The sequence below is a fragment of the Acipenser ruthenus genome, chromosome 32 (assembly GCF_902713425.1).
Source record: "Acipenser ruthenus chromosome 32, fAciRut3.2 maternal haplotype, whole genome shotgun sequence".
NCBI lineage: Eukaryota > Metazoa > Chordata > Actinopteri > Acipenseriformes > Acipenseridae > Acipenser > Acipenser ruthenus.
The window spans coordinates 2109731-2128508 of NC_081220.1; the positions used below are offsets into that span (position 1 = coordinate 2109731).

Genomic DNA, 18778 nt, shown 5'->3' on the forward strand with positions numbered 1-18778 from the left:
TCCCCATGTTCTCTCTGCCTTTCAATGCTCTTCAAGCCTGATATCTGTTATTAATTGTTGTCTAAATTGCTATTTCAGGTTTTTCACTCCATCGTATTCATATGATTCTGTATGACACACGCATCCACAATGTTTAGTATTTAATGTAATATGCTTGTATTTAATGCATTTGCATTGTTTTTTACTGTTTGTATTTAATGTACTATGCCCTGTATTTCACTGTATTTAATGTATTATGCATTGTTCCTCACTGTCTTGAAAAGCGCTTTGTGATGGTGGTCCACAATGAAAGGCGCTATATAAAATAAAGATTGATTGATTGATTGATTATGGAGAGCAGTGGTGCTCTGGCTCTCTCTTGTGGTCAGTGTTAATATCTGCAGTCTGTGCTGCTTGTCAGGGCTCTGTTTGATGTTTCTGACACGTCTCCAGGCTCCTGCTTCATCTGATTGCCACTCTAACACTCCAGTGTCCTGTGCAGTGTCCAATCCCACATGTCATTTAGAAACAGTGAGACACTGATCAAGTGTGGGGAGTGGCAGTGCTCTGATAAAGGCTTGTGTGCCACTGGGCTCTGTTCAACACGGCTGGTGTGGATTCTACAGGAGAGAGGGGGGCAGAGAGAAGCAGACAGCAGGAATACACACAGGATCCTTCTTACTGCACTGGGGAAGGGCTGGAGGAGGGAGGGGGTTTGGGGCAGTCGGGGGTGTTAGAGGTGCTCTGGCTCCCTCGTGTGGTCAGTATTAATATCTGCAGTGTGTCTCTCGGAGGTCACATTAATGAGTGCACTTTATTCACTTGAACACAGAGCAGCTCCTGTGTTAGCTGTCACTGAATCTCTTTATTCCATGATTTGCTGTATTGAGCTGGAGGCTCAGAGAGTGTTTCCTCTTTCCTATCAGCTGTGTGTTTTGTGTTTAAACCTCAGAGCACTCTGGATATTTACTGACACCCTCCTCCCCTTTCCCAACTTGCTTTTTGCTCTTTCTTTTTGCATTAGGACTCTATAGAGTTCTTTTATGTAACTGTAACACCCGCTAGGCAGGGCTTACGCAGAATTGAAATACATAATCACATTTGGAGTCGGTCTACGCCAGATTAGTGTGTAAGACACTGGACAAATAAAACAGTTACAGGTTATTTTATTCTGAAAGCAAATCAAGGATGGGATCAGAAACACGGCCTCTTCCAATTAAAAAAGAATCTTTGATTTTATTGCAGATAAAAAGAAATGGAATGTTAGCAGCAGATTAATACACAGCAGGAAATGTTCAGCACCAGAAGCACACTAAAGTGCGCGGTGCAATAAATACCTGTGAAAAATGATTGATTTAACATTGCAATCATTACAAATAAATACAAATATAAACAACGACCGCTCTGAAAACAACACACAACACAAAACACAGCAGTGCGCGCAGGCAGGGGATGTCGGAGAGCTGCATGCATCATTTTCTGCTGCAGATCAATCTGTAACCCCATTCAACATCATCTCCTGCTTTACCAGACAAGGAGCAGACAAAAGCCTCACAAGACTTGACTCGCTCCTTGCTTACAGTATATCACTCTGTTACCCCAGTCTGCTCGTTGACTGACAATGTCCTCTATGGTTGATAATGAAGTCAGAATGGTTTCTTCCTCTTTCAATGCGATGCATTGGTTGTATCAGCCTGTGAAAGCATGCATTCCACACAGAGCTTCACACTGATAGTGTCAAGTCCTTGCACATACAGCAGCTTCCACAGCTAAACATCTGGGTGTGTTCCTGTCATTGCTACAATTTATAGCAGGAAAGCAAAACTGGTTAATTCACCATTGTGATATTTCAAACATTCCACATTTATTTAAAAACAGAGACCAAAACTTCAAACAAGACGTGTTTCGACTCCAAAGAGCCGTCCTCAGTGTTTAAAAGAAACAAAGCAAACCCAGCCCTTAATATCGTTATTACCAATTAGTGAACATGATTAAACACAGGTTTGTTAAGCAGACAATTCATTATCACAGACATACACTTCATCAAGTAAAGTTTTCAATCAGATATCCCAACATCAATGATTGGCAAATAAGTTACAATTTGTAAACCAAACAAACCTTAATAGTTATTAATCAATTGATGAAGATGATTAGATACAGGTATTGTTAAACAGCCAGCTCATTACCACAAACATACACTTAATGAAGTGAAATTTACAATGAATGATCTAACCATCAACGATCTGCAAATTGAAACAAGAAACAAACCCTACCCTTAATATAGTTTTTTAAATTGCACAATGGTGAATTAACAATGTGTTTGTGTGTGTACTCCATGTTTTCACACTATCAACACTTTTCTGAGCATCAACGCACCAAATACAAATGAATGAAATGATTGAACTTTCAGCGTGAGGTTTAAATTTTGTAGCATTACTGATACACTTTATAGAAATAGATTTTTATTCATATTTATTTCACTATATTTATTTATTTTATAGTTTCAATTAGAAATATATTAAATTGCTATGAAGATATTTAAAGAAATAAAAATATATATATATTGTATATTAATATTGAAATATGTTAATATGTGTTTTAAATCATAGATTGCTTTAAAACTTGTAACAGAATAGAAATATGTTGGATTGTAATATGCTATGCATGTATGTATGTATGCATGTATATATTTATTTATTTCCTTTAAGAGGAGTAAAGTGTCTGATTTAGTTTATTTTCAGTTTGTATTTAAGTATCAGAAAATTAACAATGTTCACCTTGATCTTTTCCTTACTAGATATAAATCAATAATTGTATTTTCATTTTTATTTGAAATTAAATTAGTAAATATAAATCCAATGACAGCCCTTCAGCCTCTGCAATGTATTAGAATACATGAATAATCAAGATATTTACCAGATTGATCTTGTCTTTTATTTTGAGCCCTTGTTATTGAGCTCAGTGTGTTTGTGTGCAGTTGAGCTCCTCCACAGGCCGTGTCCCGTTTCATTGCCTTCACCCTGAGCACCTGCAGTAGGTCCCAGCTGCAGCAGTGCAGTCGCTGTGTAGTCCTGCTGAGGGAGGTTTTTGCACGGGTGTGTAGCACTGTGTGAACACATCTTTACTGTTGAGGTAGTGGTAACTCTGACAGTAGTAATCTCCTTCATCTTCAGCCTGGACCCCACTGATGGTCAGAGTGAAGTCAGTCCCAGATCCACTGCCACTGAAACGAGTTGGGATCCCAGACTGAAGTTTACTTGCCAAATAGATCAGGAGTTTGGGAGCTTCTCCAGTTTTCTGTTGGTACCAGGCTAGGAAGTTGCCATCGCTATTGCTGTACACTGCGCTGCTGACTTTACAGCTCAGAGTGACTGTGTCTCCTGGGAGAACAGATTTCACTGCTGGAGTCTGAGTCACAGTAACTTGTCCACTGGATTCTGAAAATAATAAATAATAATATAGAAAATTATAATAAGCAAGTCAATTGAATTATGAATACACATATTAAATGTCAAGCCTTTTTCAGTTTTTCCTGTTTAATTTCAACACTTATACTGTATATTAAGAAATGTCCCACAAATAGATTTTAAAAAAAGTGTTTTTATAAATGATTCTTACCCTGAGTGCAGATGACAAGTGCCCAGATGAAGATGCTGATAAAAGTCATTGTTGTTGTGGATTCTGTTGCCATGAAGGGCAGCTCTCAATCATGAAGTGTTAAACTCACAGGGCTATAAACACTCCCAGAGCACTGAAGCATGTGCTGCCAATGCAAAGTGACTTTTCTATGCAAATTGTCTTCCTTGGCACAGCAGCCACTTGTAGCCAAGCAGTGCTCTTAAGTTTAAACTCATTTTCAGCTGATGCAGTTTCTTTGCCACTCAGGGAAAAAAAAATAGCTTGTAGTTTTGTTTGTGTTGAGTTTGTACAAACACAGCTATTTCTCTCTGTTCTCCCTTCTCTCAAACAATTCATCTTAGCCACAGCTGTGATTATGTAGCTTTGTTACACAGTATAAATAATTATTAATTGTCAAATATTAAAATCAGAGCTGCAGGTTAACAGATCCATTATAAATTTTGTGAAATCAAATCCATTCAAGAAGTAAACATTTTGATTTTGCACATTGCTAATGTTGTGTGAAAAGTTTCCAGTTTTTTCCTGTGGACCCCCTGGACTGTCTCTGAGGAACCCAGGTTAAGAACCACTGCTCTGGATTAAAGAGCATCATTTTATTACTCTCTCTCCCTCTTGTGGTCACAGAGTGTAGTGCAGTTTGTGCTGTTCGGTGTTTTGTCATTTTAAGGTTGTGGAGAGATCTTCTCATGCCATAAGAGACAGGCTCGGCTGACTCAACTTACCGTGAATATTTTCAAAGAGTAAAGATCTGGAAAATTCCCCTAAAAGATGTATTGGCATCTTCATGAATTCATTGTTTTAATTGGTTGAGAGACTCTAATTGATTTATATTGTCCTTTGAGCCACTTTGTGTGACTCAATGACCTAATAAAAGTTTAGTCACCCCAGCAAGTTAAACCAGTTGCTTCCAGATTGTTTTAATACATGCACTCCTTTTCCAGTCGGCTCCATAGCGTGGAACACTCCCTGTTTTTCACAGAACAGGACAGGTATAGAAGCCTCTAACCTGTTCTTAAGAGCGTGATCATGCACATTTGCTTGCAGTTTAAACAATGGCTCATGGAAACCTGTCCCTGGAAGATGAACAGATGTGGTTTCAGCACCTGTTACATAGGATAGCTCCAGCCCTAATACATTGAAACCGCACACCAGCGACCCCTGTGGTCTGGCCGGATGCCTGTGGGCTTCATGTGAGCTGCTTGAGAGCTGCGTTGTCCTCCGACGCTGTAGCTCTTGAGTGGCTGCATGGTGGGGCTGCAGTGTTAAAGGAAGTGGGAGTCAAACCACAGTGTCAGCCACAGCTCTTACATCATAGCGCCTCTTTACCTGGTCAGCGGACAATTTGAAGTTCTCCCTGACAAATTAGTGTACCCACTCAAGAGACTGCTGCAGGCTGTCAGCGTAGTCCAGAGGATCCTCAAAGATAAGGATGTATCAGGGGTTCCATAAAGCAGCCTCAGTGTTGAATGGAGCTCCTCTCCAAACATCAGGAGTGCAGGTGTACTCTGGGTTATTTCATGTTTAGCTGTTCAACATGCAAACAGCAGAAAAGGGAGGTGAGTATCCCAATCCCGCTGGTTCTGCTCTACAAACAGGGTAACTGGTTTTTGAGAGTGCGTATGTACCTCTCCACCATACCATCAGACTGAGGTCTCAATGGCGTGGTGTGTGTCTTCCACACACCCAGAAGTTGACACATTCTGGAGAAAATCTCTGATTCGAAATTACAGACCTAGTACTGTGAGCCATGGTTAGCACTTCCTTTCTCAGGGACCCTGGAACCAACAGCTGATACATGCAGCATCCCCCCGATGGAGCCTCCCACTTACAACAGAGTAAACCATCTTTTAACTCTATACTGTCCCAAATAGCCCAGTATGCTGTGACGTCTGAGCTGAGGTGTGACACATTTTCCCTGTGGACGCCCCCCCTGATCTTTCCAGTTAAGCAGAGGAGTGAAATCAGGCTCATGTTGCTGTGCAGCCCTCAGCTCTTCAGCACTGTGACCATCAACAAGCTGCTCGCTCGCAGCGGCTTTGCTTGTTAACCAGCACAGTGGTTCTTGAGCTGTAGTAATTCCATCCTGGCCCTCCTGGGAGCCCTCTGTTACAGCACCCTGCTCTCCTCCCACACTGCTACGGTCCCACTGCTCTACCCTGGTACAGAAACCACACTCAGTACCCAGACAGGGTGCTCTAGATAGAGCATCAGCATTGCCATGCTTTACCCCCTGCCGCTGTAACACTTATTGCTGTAGGCTTTGTAGCCACCTTGCAATCTGGTCCTCCGGGTGCTTGACCTGAAAAGCCATTGGAAAGCAGAGTGGTCAGTACGTACAACAAAAGACCAGCCATACAAATAATGATGAAAGTGCGTGACACCTTTTACCACAGCTAACAGTTCCTTGCGAGTGGTGCAGTAGTTCCTCTCCGGAGCAGTCAGTGTCTGGCTATAGTATCCTATAACCCTTTCCACTCCATCCTGGACCTGGGAACGGACAGCTCCAACTCCCACGTTATCCAGGGTGAACGGAAGGTCAAATCGAAGGTAGCCTAGTAAAGGGGCAGAGCCTACTGCCTGTATGAGGTGAATAAAAGCACTCTCACATGCTTCACTCCAAAGGAACGGCTGTCCCTTCTTTGTCAAAGGATGCAATGGCTTAGCAATGTCTGCAAAGGACTCAATATACTTCCTGTAGTAGGAACATTAACCCAAAAAGCGACGTACCTCAGTTACATTGGTCGGCCTTGGCCAGTTGCTGACTGCTGTTATTTTGCTTGGGTCTGTAGCAACCCCATGCTCACTCATTATGTGACCTCAGGTAACCCACCCCCTTTTAAAGAGCTCGCATTTGGCAGGGTTTAGTTTTAAACTAGCTTTCTGGAGTTTGACAAGGACCTGCTCTAGATTAGCTGGCACCTGTGGGAATGTGTGCGCATGCACCAGCACATCGTCAAGGTAAATAAGACAGACTTCCCATGGCAAGCCTGACAACACCCTCTCCATAAGCCTTTCAAACATAGCAGGCACATTGCAGAGACCACAGGGCATCACATTGAACTGGTGCAAGCCCCGTCCAACTGTGAATGCTGTCTTTGGTCTATCAGCTTCATCTACCTCCACCTGCCAATAGCCACTCTTTAAATCTAGTGTTGTTAAACCAGACAGAAGCGCTCAATGCCTGAAGGGTGTCATCTGTTCTCGGCAGCGGGTAAGAATCTTTCTCAGTAACCTCATTCAATTTCCTCAGTCGACACAGACCCTAGTGCTGCCGTTCTTCTTCTTTACTAACACTGTAGGTGAGGCCCATGGACTGCTGGAGTCTTCAATAACCCCCTGCCTTCTGAGGCCTCGAACCATGCTTTCCACCTCCTCTTGCTTGGCTGCGTTACCAGTGTTTATTTTCTCGGTTACTAACGCAGTCTTACCAAAGTCATCCTTATCTTTACAGAATACATCTTGGTACTCATCCAGCACAGTTTGAAGTTTCCTTTGTTGTTCCTCATTAAGCTCAACACTGCTCCTTTCCCACAAAACTTTTAAATGTTTAGGCAGTGTTCGGAGAACTAATCCACTGTTTAGTCTACGGCAATTCTCAAAAGCACCACTGGATGGCGCCTGACTGCGTGAGCAGCACACTGCACTCTCAGCTTGTACAAGTGTTGCAGCTTCCCAATCGGCTAACACGTGACCCTTTTTTAATTACTTGGGCAGTGTAAAAGCTATTCAAAAGCCTTATAGGCACTATTTTCGATTTTAGATCTACTACTGGTCTTGCAACTAAAATGTTAGGGTGCATGTTACTTTCAGGACAAATATCAATTAAACCAGATTGCAAAGTGTCAGCTCTTTCGCCTTCTAACTCTGCTGCTACCTCAGATCCTGCCGGAACAGTAAGTCTCCATGCCCGTCACAATGGGGTTCTGATTCCATCTGCTTGTGACGTAGTTCAAGCTGTGTGCCATCCAAGGACAGTACATTCCTTGTTAAATCTAAAACCACATGGTGTATCTGCAAGAGATCCAAACCCAGTAATAAATTGTCTGCTATGTCAGCGACTCAGACACTGTGACGTAAAGTGTATTGGCCAATTTGAAATGTTATCTCACCTGTTCTAGTCGCTGACATCACATCTCCAGTCTTAACCCTTTGCGGTCCATTTATTAATCGCGCGTCAGGCACGCCAGGTCTAATTAATTTTCACACGCGCAGTTAATTTTATACGCGCTGTTAAAAAGTATTTTTTTTCACAGTCAAACGGGTTTAAATGGCCCTGCATATCAACAAAGCACACACTAGGCATCTCCAGCCCCGCCCCACCCTTTTGTTTGCTATAGCGTTCAGCTGTGTAAGAAATAAATAATAATAATAATAATAGTCGTACATACCGATCGATCATCTCCAGATCACTCGTTTTATCACCAAACTCCTCAATAATGCGATCCAAGTCATTATTTTATTACTATAACATCTGAAAAAAGCTCTGCAAATGTCCATGATAGTCTCAGTGCGCTGACGCACTTAGCCAGCTTGTTTACTATGAACGCCCCGTTATCTGATACCTGATACCATGTATGACTATTCATGAAATACGCCTTTTTTTTTTCCGACTTGTCTCGGCTCCTGTCGCTACCACTTGGCAATTGAATGGTTTTCTCGGCTTTTTCCGGAGAAAAAACGACTAAACACCCGTTTATTGCGTTGCTATAATGATGTCGGACCCAGTCCGACAAAGGACCTGTGAGGAATAATTGCAATGTCGGACCCAGTCCGACAATGGACCGCAAAGGGTTAATGCTGCAAGTCTCCGGAGCACTACAATCTGCTATTTTAAAAACAATTTTTTAAACAATATTTTAAAATCATGATCCTTGCAATTTATGTAGCCTTCCATCAGAGGATACTTTTCCGTAGTTTTTCCCTTATAGTCTACACAAAGCAAAGAAGGCATATAGCAGTCACAGATGGATCATATATGTGCTATCACAGTCATTGAATCAGGTGATATTGACTTAACACAATAATAGGAGTGGGAGGGGGGTTACACTATCAATTTCTATCAGCTACTGGCTAGCCTCCTATCTGTATAGACATCACCACTTCTGGTGCACAGACGCGTTTATCTTATATCAGATATTATTGATGACTGGTAAACCCTGCTTATCACAGTTAAACCCCGGAGCCACTGCCACTCCTGTAGCTGTCCGCAGTTGAACCGAGTTCGAAAGTATTCAGATCAAATCAACATTTTTAATGGCCAACTGTTGTTGATGCTTTTTTTTCAACTGCATCATTCTGTTTTGCTGCTCGTTGCCAAGGTGACTCTACACCTTTAACCCCTGGGGATAGATGCACTGACACACCCTTTGCTGACAGGTCTTTTAAATGCTTTCCTTCCCTTACCTCTCCTCCCTGTGGCTGGAAAAGATCTGGGAAAATGCAGCGCCTGTCTGACCATCCGTGGAGCTTCCATAACGTTTGGAGCTGCTGAGCCAAGTGAGGGGGCACTGAGGCATCCAGACCCTCCAGCTGTTGTTCTGGTGCTTGAGCAGAGCTGCCTGAGCAATTTTGGATTATCAGCTGCTGTTATCTCCACCCTGCAAAACATGAGTGCCGCTCTCATAGGGTGTTTTTCAGCAGTGGAGTGTGGCAAGAGATCACAACCCCACAATGTGTTCTGTGGCCGTCATACTGCAATTTTTGCTGGTTCTTCAAACTGAATGGAAGACCCCTTCCACTCTGAAGGTTTACCTGGAGGTTGCGTCCCCCGGCCAGACTCCTACTGATTCTATTTTTCCAGGGGAACGCTACCTGGAGGGGCAGTTTTTAAAGGAAGGCCCCCACATAAGGACGTGGTTCTGGCTGGAGCTTGGAGGTAAGTTTTTATCTCTAAAGATGTATTTTCTGTTACATTACTATTACAACATTCCATCTCATATTCTTATTTCCATTACATTGGTCAAGAAGATGAACTACAGGCTCTCTCAGTGGATCTTTCCTGTGAGGTCTTTATGGGTATTGAGTCCAGCATAACCCTTCAGATAACCCTCAATTCCCTGAGGTGGTATCAGCATTCCACATGAACCCGCCTGTGGAGCGGGAACCCTTTCACTCCCCTCCTTTTCAATCAGAGGAGGACCAGGGCTGAACAGACAGTTCCCTGTGGAGGAGGTCTGAGTAGCTCTTGGTTTGTTATGGATCCCAGGTTACTGGGCCAGGCAGCGGCTATTGCACTGGGTCGCTGATACAGTCCGGACGGCCTTCACCTCCACAAGGGGCCTGGCAACATCATGGGCCCTCCTGTTTGGAAGTGTCAGCAGGGCAGGGTGGGTGACTCCTTCACCACGCTTTACCTTGGGATCTCAGGTCCTCCAGGGAGTTTGACAGTTTCCACAGTGACCTCCAACAACACTGCTGCTGAGTCCGTGTTGAATAAAGAATGCATTACCAGGCTGTGCCTAGTATACTTCTGTTGCCGCTGCTTGGGTAACGGAGGCCCTTCGAATTGTCAGGGATCATTGTAACAAACAGACCTAAACCCTCAGCCAATCATTTAGAGTTCCCAGAATAATAACAGGTTACTGCACCAAAAAAATAAAATTATTCGGTACAGCAGGTCTGTATGACAGCGAAAAAACGAATTCAGGGTTCACATTGCTATGCAAAAAAAGTGGTAGGAAATATTTATTAATACTCAACGTTAGTTATAGAATGCTTAATATCCTCAGCACACATTTAGCTCAATATAGCATCTGTATAGTGTATCGGCGGCTAAATCAGGAGATAGGATAGGAGTAAAAACTCCATACAACAAACAAGTCAATAAATCAAAAGTCCGGGAACATAAGAATATAAAATCACAAAGTAAAGTTAAAAAAATCCTCTTTGCAAAAAGCAAAATTCCCAAACCAATCGTTCATCAGTTTAACCAAGGAGAAAAAAATATATACGTATCCAAAAACAAAAAAAACCCAAATAATAATTGTAATCCACCCAGCAAGGTTGTAAGGAAAAGGAAGACCTCACCCCAGCCCAGGAAAGGAAGACCTCACCCCAGCCCAGGAAAGGAAGACCTCACCCCAGCCCAGGAAAGGAAGACCTCACCCCAGCCCAGGAAAGGAAGACCTCACCCCAGCCCAGGAAAGGAAGACCTCACCCCGGCCCAGGAAAGGAAAATGTTGTCCGACCAGATGATCGAAAGTTGATTCAGTTTTGAAGATTGATAAATCCGAACAGGTAAGCAGAAGGTACAACGCAGAAAACAGCAGGTTTGAAAAAATAAGCCGGTACTTTCCAGAGCACAAATAAACAAACACTCTGGCTAGTGAATAAAAAAAAAAACAAAGAACCGAACTTAACTTCAAACTGTTTACATGAAAAGAAAACAAACAAAAAGGTGAGCAATAAAGAAAAGAACTATGAAATAATAAACTCACCGAAGGGAAACAAAACCTCAGTATTGGCTCTCCCCCCCTCAATCCTCAGAACTAGCTCTCCCCCCCTTCAATCCTCAGTACTAGCTCTCCCCTCCCCTCAATCCTCAGTACTAGCTCTCCCCTCCCCTCAATCCTCAGTACTAGCTCTCCCCATCCCCTCAATCCTCAGTACTAGCTCTCCCCCTCAATCCTCAGTACTAGCTCTCCCTCCCCTCAATCCTCAGTACTAGCTCTCCCTCCCCTCAATCCTCAGTACTAGCTCTCCCTCCCCTCAATCCTCAGTACTAGCTCTCCCTCCTCTCAATCCTCAGTACTAGCTCTCCCCTCCCCTCAATCCTCAGTACTAGCTCTCCCCTCCCCTCAATCCTCAGTACTAGCTCTCCCCCCCTCAATCCTCAGTACTAGCTCTCCATCATCATTCCACAGTACTAGCTCTCCCCCCCTCAATCCTCAGTACTAGCTCTCCCTCCTCTCAATCCTCAGTACTAGCTCTCCCCTCCCCTCAATCCTCAGTACTAGCTCTCCCCTCCCCTCAATCCTCAGTACTAGTTCTCCCCCCTCAATCCTCAGTACTAGCTCTCCATCATCATTCCACAGTACTAGCTCTCCCCCCCTCAATCCTCAGTACTAGCTCACCCCTCCCCTCAATCCTCAGTACTAGCTCTCCCCTCCCCTCAATCCTCAGTACTAGCTCTCCATCCCCTCAATCCTCAGTACTAGCTCTCCCCTCCCCTCAATTCTCAGTACTACCTCTCCCCTCCCCTCAATCCTCAGTACTAGCTCTCCCCCCCTCAATCCTCAGTACTAGCTCTCCCCCCTCAATCCTCAGTACTAGCTCTCCCCTCCCCTCAATCCTCAGTACTAGCTCTCCCCTCCCCTCAATCCTCAGAACTAGCTCTCCCCCCCTCAATCCTCAGTACTAGCTCTCCCCTCCCCTCAATCCTCAGTACTAGCTCTCCCCTCCCCTCAATCCTCAGTACTAGCTCTCCCCAACCCCTCAATCCTCAGTACTAGCTCTCCCCCTCAATCCTCAGTACTAGCTCTCCCTCCCCTCAATCCTCAGTACTAGCTCTCCCTCCCCTCAATCCTCAGTACTAGCTCTCCCTCCCCTCAATCCTCAGTACTAGCTCTCCCTCCTCTCAATCCTCAGTACTAGCTCTCCCCTCCCCTCAATCCTCAGTACTAGCTCTCCCCTCCCCTCAATCCTCAGTACTAGCTCTCCCCCCCTCAATCCTCAGTACTAGCTCTCCCCCCCTCAATCCTCAGTACTAGCTCTCCCCTCCCCTCAATCCTCAGTACTAACTCTCCCCCCCTCAATCCTCAGTACTAGCTCTCCCCCCCTCAATCCTCAGTACTAGCTATCCCCTCCCCTCAATCCTCAGTACTAGCTCTCCCCCCCTCAATCCTCAGTACTAGCTCTCCCCTCCCCTCAATCCTCAGTACTAGCTCTCCCCTCCCCTCAATCCTCAGTACTAACTCTCCCCTCCCCTCAATCCTCAGAACTAGCTCTCCCCCCCTCAATCCTCAGTACTAGCTCTCCCCTCCCCTCAATCCTCAGTACTAGCTCTCCCCTCCCCTCAATTCTCAGTACTAGCTCTCCCCTCCCCTCAATCCTCAGTACTAGCTCTCCCCTCCCCTCAATCCTCAGTACTAGCTCTCCCCTCCCCTCAATCCTCAGTACTAGCTCTCCCCTCCCCTCAATCCTCAGTACTAGCTCTCCCCTCCCCTCAATCCTCAGTACTAGCTCTCCATCCCCTCAATCCTCAGTACTAGCTCTCCCCTCCCCTCAATTCTCAGTACTACCTCTCCCCTCCCCTCAATCCTCAGTACTAGCTCTCCCCCCCTCAATCCTCAGTACTAGCTCTCCCCCCTCAATCCTCAGTACTAGCTCTCCCCTCCCCTCAATCCTCAGTACTAGCTCTCCCCTCCCCTCAATCCTCAGTACTAGCTCTCCCCTCCCCTCAATCCTCAGTACTAGTTCTCCCCCCTCAATCCTCAGTACTTGCTCTCCATCATCATTCCACAGTACTAGCTCTCCCCCCCCTCAATCCTCAGTACTAGCTCTCCCTCCTCTCAATCCTCAGTACTAGCTCTCCCCTCCCCTCAATCCTCAGTACTAGCTCTCCCCTCCCCTCAATCCTCAGTACTAGTTCTCCCCCCTCAATCCTCAGTACTAGCTCTCCATCATCATTCCACAGTACTAGCTCTCCCCCCCTCAATCCTCAGTACTAGCTCACCCCTCCCCTCAATCCTCAGTACTAGCTCTCCCCTCCCCTCAATCCTCAGTACTAGCTCTCCATCCCCTCAATCCTCAGTACTAGCTCTCCCCTCCCCTCAATTCTCAGTACTACCTCTCCCCTCCCCTCAATCCTCAGTACTAGCTCTCCCCCCCTCAATCCTCAGTACTAGCTCTCCCCCCTCAATCCTCAGTACTAGCTCTCCCCTCCCCTCAATCCTCAGTACTAGCTCTCCCCTCCCCTCAATCCTCAGTACTAGCTCTCCCCTCAATCCTCAATACTAGCTCTCCCCTCCCCTCAATCCTCAGTACTAGCTCTCCCCCCCTCAATCCTCAGTACTAGCTCTCCCTCATAATTCCTCAGTACTAGCTCTCCCTCCGCTCAATCCTCAGTACTAGCTCTCCCCCCTCAATCCTTAGTACTAGCTCTCCCCTCCCCTCAATCCTCAGTACTAGCTCTCCCCTCCCCTCAATCCTCAGTACTAGCTCCCCCCCTCAATCCTCAGTACTCGCTCTCCCCTCCCCTCAATCCTCAGTACTAGCTCTCCCTCCTCAATCCTCAGTACTAGCTCTCCCTCCCCTCAATCCTCAGTACTAGCTCTCCCCCCTCAATCCTCAGTACTAGCTCTCCCCTCCCCTCAATCCTCAGTACTAGCTCTCCCCTCCCCTCAATCCTCAGTACTAGCTCTCCCCCCTCAATCCTCAGTACTAGCTCTCCCCTCCCCTCAATCCTCAGTACTAGCTCTCCCTCCCCTCAATCCTCAGTACTAGCTCTCCCCCCTCAATCCTCAGTACTAGCTCTCCCCTCCCCTCAATCCTCAGTACTAGCTCCCATCCCCTCAATCCTCAGTACTAGCTCTCCCCTTCCCTCAATCCTCAGTACTAGCTCTCCCTCCCCTCAATCCTCAGTACTAGCTCTCCCTCCCCTCAATCCTCAGTACTAGCTCTCCCTCCCCTCAATCCTCAGTACTAGCTCTCCCCCCTCAATCCTCAGTACTAGCTCTCCCCGCCTCAATCCTCAGTACTAGTTCTCCCCCCTCAATCCTCAGTACTAGCTCTCCCTCCCCTCAAACCTCAGTACTAGCTCTCCCCACCTCAATCCTCAGTACTAGCTCTCCCTCCCCTCAATCCTCAGTACTAGCTCTCCCCTCCCCTCAATCCTCAGTACTAGCTCTCCCCCCTCAATCCTCAGTACTAGCTCTCCCCCCCTCAATCCTCAGTACTAGCTCTCCCCCCTCAATCCTCAGTACTAGCTCTCCCCTCCCCTCAATCCTCAGTACTAGCTCTCCCCTCCCCTCAATCCTCAGTACTACCTCTCCATCCCCTCAATCCTCAGTACTAGCTCTCCCCTCCCCTCAATTCTCAGTACTACCTCTCCCCTCCCCTCAATCCTCAGTACTAGCTCTCCCCCCCTCAATCCTCAGTACTAGCTCTCCCCCCTCAATCCTCAGTACTAGCTCTCCCCTCCCCTCAATCCTCAGTACTAGCTCTCCCCTCACCTCAATCCTCAGTACTAGCTCTCCCCTCAATCCTCAGTACTAGCTCTCCCCTCCCCTCAATCCTCAGTACTAGCTCTCCCCCCCTCAATCCTCAGTACTAGCTCTCCCTCATCATTCCTCAGTACTAGCTCTCCCTCCCCTCAATCCTCAGTACTAGCTCTCCCCCCCTCAATCCTCAGTACTAGCTCTCCCTCCCCTCAATCCTCAGTACTAGCCCTCCCCTCCCCTCAATCCTCAGTACTAGAACTACCCTCCCCTCAATCCTCAGTACTAGCTCTCCATCCCCTCAATCCTCAGTACTAGCTCTGCCCTCCCCTCAATGCTCAGTACTACCTCTCCCCTCCCCTCAATCCTCAGTACTAGCTCTCCCCCCCTCAATCCTCAGTACTACCTCTCCCCCCTCAATCCGCAGTACTAGCTCTCCCCTCCCCTCAATCCTCAGTACTAGCTCTCCCCTCCCCTCAATCCTCAGTACTAGCTCTCCCTCATCATTCCTCAGTACTAGCTCTCCCTCCCCTCAATCCTCAGTACTAGCTCTCCCCCCTCAATCCTCAGTACTAGCTCTCCCCTCCCCTCAATCCTCAGTACTAGCTACCCCCCTCAATCCTCAGTACTAGCTCTCCCCTCCCCTCAATCCTCAGTACTAGCTCTCCCTCCCTTCAATCCAAAGTACTAGCTCTCCCTCCCCTCAATCCTCAGTACTAGCTCTCCCCCCCGCAACACTCAGTACTAGCTCTCCCTCCCCTCAATCCTCAGTACTAGCTCTCCCCACCTCAATCCTCAGTACTAGCTCTCCCCTCCCCTCAATCCTCAGAACTAGCTCTCCCCCCTCAATCCTCAGTACTAGCTCTCCCCCCCTCAATCCTCAGTAGTAGCTCTCCCCCCTCAATCCTCAGTACTAGCTCTCCCTCCCCTCAATCCTCAGTACTAGCTCTCCCCACCTCAATCCTCAGTACTAGCTCTCCCTCCCCTCAATCCTCAGTACTAGCTCTCCCCTCCCCTCAATCCTCAGTACTAGCTCTCCCCCCTCAATCCTCAGTACTAGCTCTCCCCTTCCCTCAATCCTCAGTACTAGCTCTCCCTCCCCTCAATCCTCAGTACTAGCTCTCCCTCCCCTCAATCCTCAGTACTAGCTCTCCCTCCCCTCAATCCTCAGTACTAGCTCTCCCCCCTCAATCCTCAGTACTAGCTCTCCCCCCCTCAATCCTCAGTACTAGCTCTCCCCCCTCAATCCTCAGTACTACCTCTCCCTCCCCTCAATCCTCAGTACTAGCTCTCCCCACCTCAATCCTCAGTACTAGCTCTCCCTCCCCTCAATCCTCAGTACTAGCTCTCCCCTCCCCTCAATCCTCAGTACTAGCTCTCCCCCCCTCAATCCTCAGTACTAGCTCTCCCCCCTCAATCCTCAGTACTAGCTCTCCCCCCTCAATCCTCAGTACTAGCTCTCCCCTCCCCTCAATCCTCAGTACTAGCTCTCCCCTCTCCTCAATCCTCAGTACTAGCTCTCCCCTCCCCTCAATCCTCAGAACTAGCTCTCCCCCCCTCAATCCTCAGTACTAGCTCTCCCCTCCCCTCAATCCTCAGTACTAGCTCTCCCCTCCCCTCAATCCTCAGTACTAGCTCTCCCCTCCCCTCAATCCTCAGTACTAGCTCTCCCCTCCCCTCAATCCTCAGTACTAGCTCTCCCCCCTCAATCCTCAGTACTAGCTCTCCCCACCTCAATCCTCAGTACTAGCTCTCCCCCCTCAATCCTCAGTACTAGCTCTCCCTCCCCTCAATCCTCAGTACTAGCTCTCCCCACCTCAATCCTCAGTACTTTCTCTCCCTCCCCTCAATCCTCAGTACTAGCTCTCCCCTCCCCTCAATCCTCAGTACTAGCTCTCCCCCCTCAATCCTCAGTACTAGCTCTCCCCCCCTCAATCCTCAGTACTAGCTCTCCCCCCTCAATCCTCAGTACTAGCTCTCTCCTCCCCTCAATCCTCAGAACTAGCTCTCCCCCCCTCAATCCTCAGTACTAGCTCTCCCCCCTCAATCCTCAGTACTAGCTCTCCCCCCTCAATCCTCAGTACTAGCTCTCCCTCCCCTCAATCCTCAGTACTAGCTCTCCCCCCTCAATCCTCAGTACTAGCTCTCCCCTTCCCTCAATCCTCAGTACTAGCTCTCCCTCCCCTCAATCCTCAGTACTAGCTCTCCCTCCCCTCAATCCTCAGTACTAGCTCTCCCTCCCCTCAATCCTCAGTACTAGCTCTTCCCCCTCAATCCTCAGTACTAGCTCTCCCCCCTCAATCCTCAGTACTAGCTCTCCCCCCTCAATCCTCAGTACTAGCTCTCCCTCCCCTCAATCCTCAGTACTAGCTCTCCCCACCTCAATCCTCAGTACTAGCTCTCCCTCCCCTCAATCCTCAGTACTAGCTCTCCCCTCCCCTCAATCCTCAGTACTAGCTCTCCCCCCTCAATCCTCAGTACTAGCTCTCCCCCCCTCAATCCTCAGTACTAGCTCTCCCCACCTCAATCCTCAGTACTTTCTCTCCCTCCCCTCAATCCTCAGTACTAGCTCTCCCCTCCCCTCAATCCTCAGTACTAGCTCTCCCCCCTCAATCCTCAGTACTAGCTCTCCCCCCCTCAATCCTCAGTACTAGCTCTCCCCCCTCAATCCTCAGTACTAGCTCTCCCCTCCCCTCAATCCTCAGTACTAGCTCTCCCCTCCCCTCAATCCTCAGTACTAGCTCTCCCCTCCCCTCAATCCTCAGTACTAGCTCTCCCTCATCATTCCTCAGTACTAGCTCTCCCTCCCCTCAATCCTCAGTACTAGCTCTCCCCCCTCAATCCTCAGTACTAGCTCTCCCCTCCCCTCAATCCTCAGTACTAGCTACCCCCCTCAATCCTCAGTACTAGCTCTCCCCTCCCCTCAATCCTCAGTACTAGCTCTCCCTCCCTTCAATCCAAAGTACTAGCTCTCCCTCCCCTCAATCCTCAGTACTAGCTCTCCCCCCCGCAACACTCAGTACTAGCTCTCCCTCCCCTCAATCCTCAGTACTAGCTCTCCCCACCTCAATCCTCAGTACTAGCTCTCCCCTCCCCTCAATCCTCAGAACTAGCTCTCCCCCCTCAATCCTCAGTACTAGCTCTCCCCCCCTCAATCCTCAGTAGTAGCTCTCCCCCCTCAATCCTCAGTACTAGCTCTCCCTCCCCTCAATCCTCAGTACTAGCTCTCCCCACCTCAATCCTCAGTACTAGCTCTCCCTCCCCTCAATCCTCAGTACTAGCTCTCCCCTCCCCTCAATCCTCAGTACTAGCTCTCCCCCCTCAATCCTCAGTACTAGCTCTCCCCTTCCCTCAATCCTCAGTACTAGCTCTCCCTCCCCTCAATCCTCAGTACTAGCTCTCCCTCCCCTCAATCCTCAGTACTAGCTCTCCCTCCCCTCAATCCTCAGTACTAGCTCTCCCCCCTCAATCCTCAGTACTAGCTCTCCCCCCCTCAATCCTCAGTACTAGCTCTCCCCCCTCAATCCTCAGTACTACCTCTCCCTCCCCTCAATCCTCAGTACTAGCTCTCCCCACCTCAATCCTCAGTACTAGCTCTCCCTCCCCTCAATCCTCAGTACTAGCTCTCCCCTCCCCTCAATCCTCAGTACTAGCTCTCCCCCCCTCAATCCTCAGTACTAGCTCTCCCCCCTCAATCCTCAGTACTAGCTCTCCCCCCTCAATCCTCAGTACTAGCTCTCCCCTCCCCTCAATCCTCAGTACTAGCTCTCCCCTCTCCTCAATCCTCAGTACTAGCTCTCCCCTCCCCTCAATCCTCAGAACTAGCTCTCCCCCCCTCAATCCTCAGTACTAGCTCTCCCCTCCCCTCAATCCTCAGTACTAGCTCTCCCCTCCCCTCAATCCTCAGTACTAGCTCTCCCCTCCCCTCAATCCTCAGTACTAGCTCTCCCCTCCCCTCAATCCTCAGTACTAGCTCTCCCCTCCCCTCAATCCTCAGTACTAGC

At 47.8% G+C, this 18778-nt stretch overlaps 1 gene segment (V, D, J or C); it reads right to left on the reverse strand.

Annotated features, from left to right (window-relative positions):
* Positions 1–457: 457 nt before the first annotated feature.
* LOC131703071 (immunoglobulin kappa variable 3-15-like) lies at positions 458–3699 on the reverse strand. The segment is given in 3 exon segments: positions 458–599; positions 3086–3416; positions 3598–3699. Coding segments are annotated over 3 exon segments (546 nt in total).
* Positions 3700–18778: the final 15079 nt, after the last annotated feature.